This window comes from Protobothrops mucrosquamatus, unplaced genomic scaffold, assembly GCF_001527695.2.
Source record: "Protobothrops mucrosquamatus isolate PMUCROS unplaced genomic scaffold, P.Mucros_1.0 scaffold17622, whole genome shotgun sequence".
Taxonomy (NCBI): Eukaryota; Metazoa; Chordata; class Lepidosauria; order Squamata; family Viperidae; genus Protobothrops; species Protobothrops mucrosquamatus.
Window position 1 is genome coordinate 1 of NW_015403381.1, and position 3,287 is coordinate 3,287.

The 3,287-nt window shown below is 42.2% G+C and overlaps 1 protein-coding gene across 1 annotated transcript; it reads right to left on the reverse strand.

The window, feature by feature from the left end:
- Positions 1-605: 605 nt before the first annotated feature.
- Positions 606-2,255, reverse strand: LOC107301830 (polyadenylate-binding protein-interacting protein 2-like; the record flags this gene model as incomplete). The annotated part of the gene is made up of 2 exons (XM_015831005.1): positions 2,100-2,255; positions 606-785 (listed from the first exon to the last, which is right to left on the reverse strand). Coding segments are annotated over exons 1-2 (318 nt in total), but the record flags the coding sequence as incomplete, so codon positions are not given.
- Positions 2,256-3,287: the final 1,032 nt, after the last annotated feature.

Here is a 3,287-nt window from a genome sequence, read left to right on the forward strand (position 1 = left end):
TTCAAACTTGGCCCTTTTATGACTTGTGGACTTCAACTCCCAGAATTCCTCAGCCAGCGTGCCTGGCTGAGGAATTCTGGGAGTTGAAGTCCACAAGTCATAAAAGGGCCAAGTTTGAAGACCCCTGGCCTACACTATTAAAAAATAGTCCTATGCACCATGGCCAGTAGACTTAATTGTACAACAAATGTCAGCAATACAATGCTTCAGGTCTCTCTCATCTACCAGACCTTCAAATGGTATCTCTGCAGAGTGAAAAGTTAAAATTAGGGAGACCTCTGAACCCTACAAGAACTAAATCACTTTCCTAATCACTTAGCCTACACATCCAGTCTTTACCCTCCCAAATGGTTCCATGTATTCTTCTCTCCCAATGCACACCTGTGCACTCGACAAAAACAAATACTTGCAGGCGGACTATTATGAAAAGATTAGAAGGAGGAGGAGAAGATGGTACAGTTGTTCTGCGCACACAAGGTTTTGATTGTTGTCAGAAGGCCACATCTCAGCTAGCTTCTGAGTGAGACAGCTGACAAAGTATACTGCTAATATTTGAAGAAAGGGGCTTGATTAAAATAATTCCAATTTTAAAATCAGATGCTTACCACCAGATCTTCCAGTGACGAACTGTCACCGATAACAAGATCGTTAAACTGGTCTTGAATTTGATCCATCGTTTGCGGAAGATCTCTCGCTGGAATAAACCATTCGTGCTCTTCCTCTTCTTCCAGCATTTCTTGGAAGCAACGTTCTATAAATTCTTCTTCCCACAATTCCTCTTCAATCTATAATTGGAACAACAGAAGGAAATCTACTATCAAGGGACCTGAGTGGAACTGTCTGAGCGCTATGGCAAAAACCTCTCAAATGGATCCTCCCCAATGTTAGGAGAACTCAAGTGTTAAGTTCCCACAAGCTGCAGCAACTGAGGGCAAATGTGGAAAAGGAAGTTTAAATAGCTGCTTCTTCCACAGTGCCACAACATTGGGTCTGAGCCCTGCAAGGCTCTTCCTTTATTTTCTCAGTCACCTGAAGTAACCCTTCCCCCTCTCCCCCACCCAACTGGTGGGTTATTGCTGTTCTCTGAGCTTCTTTTTCTGCAGACATCTCAGTTATTAAAATATAGAGATAAACCTTATCTATGCAACTGTTAAAAAAAAGCAACCAAAAGTTAACAAAGGAAACAGATAACAAAGCCAACATTTAGGAAACTAGGAAACAGCACCAGATAAACAACTGGGGAGAAACTACACTCCAACCAAGTTTGGCAGACTATATATAAAAACAACTACAACTACCTCCACTCTCTAATTAACTAATGATGTTACCTAGCTTGATAGTGAAATGCAAGGAAACAGCACCAAGAGCCCAATATATAGTGTTGCATACTAAATGGTAGTTAAACAGCAAATGCAAACTGGGAATAGACCTACCATCAAAAATCAACTCTTCTTCAAACCAAACAAGGATGCAAGATCTTTTTCGTTTAGTGCAAGGGTAGGCAACCTTGGCTCTTTTATGACCCATGGACTTCAACTCCCAGAATTCCTGAGGTAGCATGGCTGGCTCAGGAATTCTGGGAGTTAATAATAATAATAATAATAATAATAATAATAATAATAATAATAATAATAATAATAATAATAATAATAATAATAATAATAATGATAAAGTTGGAAGGGACCTCGGAGGTCATCTAGTCCAACCTCCTGCTCAGGCAGGAAATCCTATACCATTTCAGACAAATGGCTGTCCAGTCTCTTCTTAAAAACCTCCAGTGTTGGAGCATTCACCGCTTCTGGAGGCAGGTTGTTCCACTGGTTAATTGTTCTGTCAGGAAGTTTCTCCTTAGTTCTAGGTTGCTTCTCTCTTTGGTTAGTTTCCACCCGTTGCTTCTTGTCCTGCCTTCGGGCGCTTTGGAGAATAGCCTGACTCCCTCTTCTTTGTGGCAGCCCCTAAAAGAGCCAAGGTTGCCAACCCCTGGTTTAGAGATTCACAGAAAACATTGGAAGAAAACTAGACTAATGGAAAAAGTGGGATCTTTCCAATAATGCAGAAGAAAAAACAAAACAAAGGAAGCAACGTATCCTCTCACTTACCTGCCTGTTGAATTCCTCTTCATTTTCCATCCACATATATTCTGCAAACGGATTATCATCTTCATGAGAGTGACCATTCATGATCATGTCTTCACTGATAATGCTTGGACTAGTACTCCTACGACTTGGATCTTTCATGGTTGTGCCTTTGAGCTTTAGCCTGAAAGAAAGGGTCCCCAGGAGTTAAGATTTTTAGTTGAATTTGTAGCAATGTATGCTTAGATGGCAGACCCGTGTGAGGTCAGCGATATTTCCATGCAGGTTTGTCTGTCTACTTGAACTTTCAATGGACTTGTTTAGCAGAGAATTACTTTGTAATGCAAGATTCTTGCTAGGAAAACAAGAGGAAAATACGAAAAGAAAGGACAAAACGTGTTTGAAGATTGGTCTTGTGAACCTACCTTGTCTTCTTCAAGTAAAGGTTCTAGTTCTAGTATATACAGGTTTGTATCAAATAGAAACCCATCCAGGAATTTGGCAAGGAGGACCTAAAGGTATATTGCACAACATGTGCTGCTCAAAAGCAACCAAGCACAGCCATCTTCCCCTCCATCCATTGCTTTCTCACAGATCCTGTCAGTAAGAAGTCTACATTGATCCAAAGTTAATTTATGGATTCTCCAAGCTTGTAGCTATGCAGTACATGTGACAATATGTTGCATATAAATTCTCTAGTGAGCTATTAATTTTTTAAAGCTTTTTAAAACAGCTTTTCTTCTTCTAAATATTACTTTTCCTCCGGGTTTTATTTATTTGATTTGAGCCTTCTACTTTCAATGAACTCTTGGCAGGTAACAATCAAGAACATCCATAATACAGGACCCTTCATTTCAACCCTGAGCTAAATATTCTCCTTTACTGGTCCACATTGTTACCGTCTAGCTCAGGGGTGTCAAACTCAATTTTATTGAGGGTCGCATCAGCATTGCGGTTGCCCTCAGGGGGCCGGGTGGGTGTGGGCAGGGTGGGTGCGGCCTACTGGGTGGGTGTGGATGGAATGGGTGTGGCCTACTGGGTGGGTGTGGCCAGCTCTACATCGTTTGCGTCAAGGGTGCCTGTGGGGGCCTGGCAGGAGTTAGACCGATCTGAGAGTCTCTGTCAGAAGGGGGTGGGACCGGGGCAAGTGCCAAGGCATGGTCCACTGGAGGAGCCTCACTGTTCCTTTCAGGCCATGCGGGGGGGGGGGGG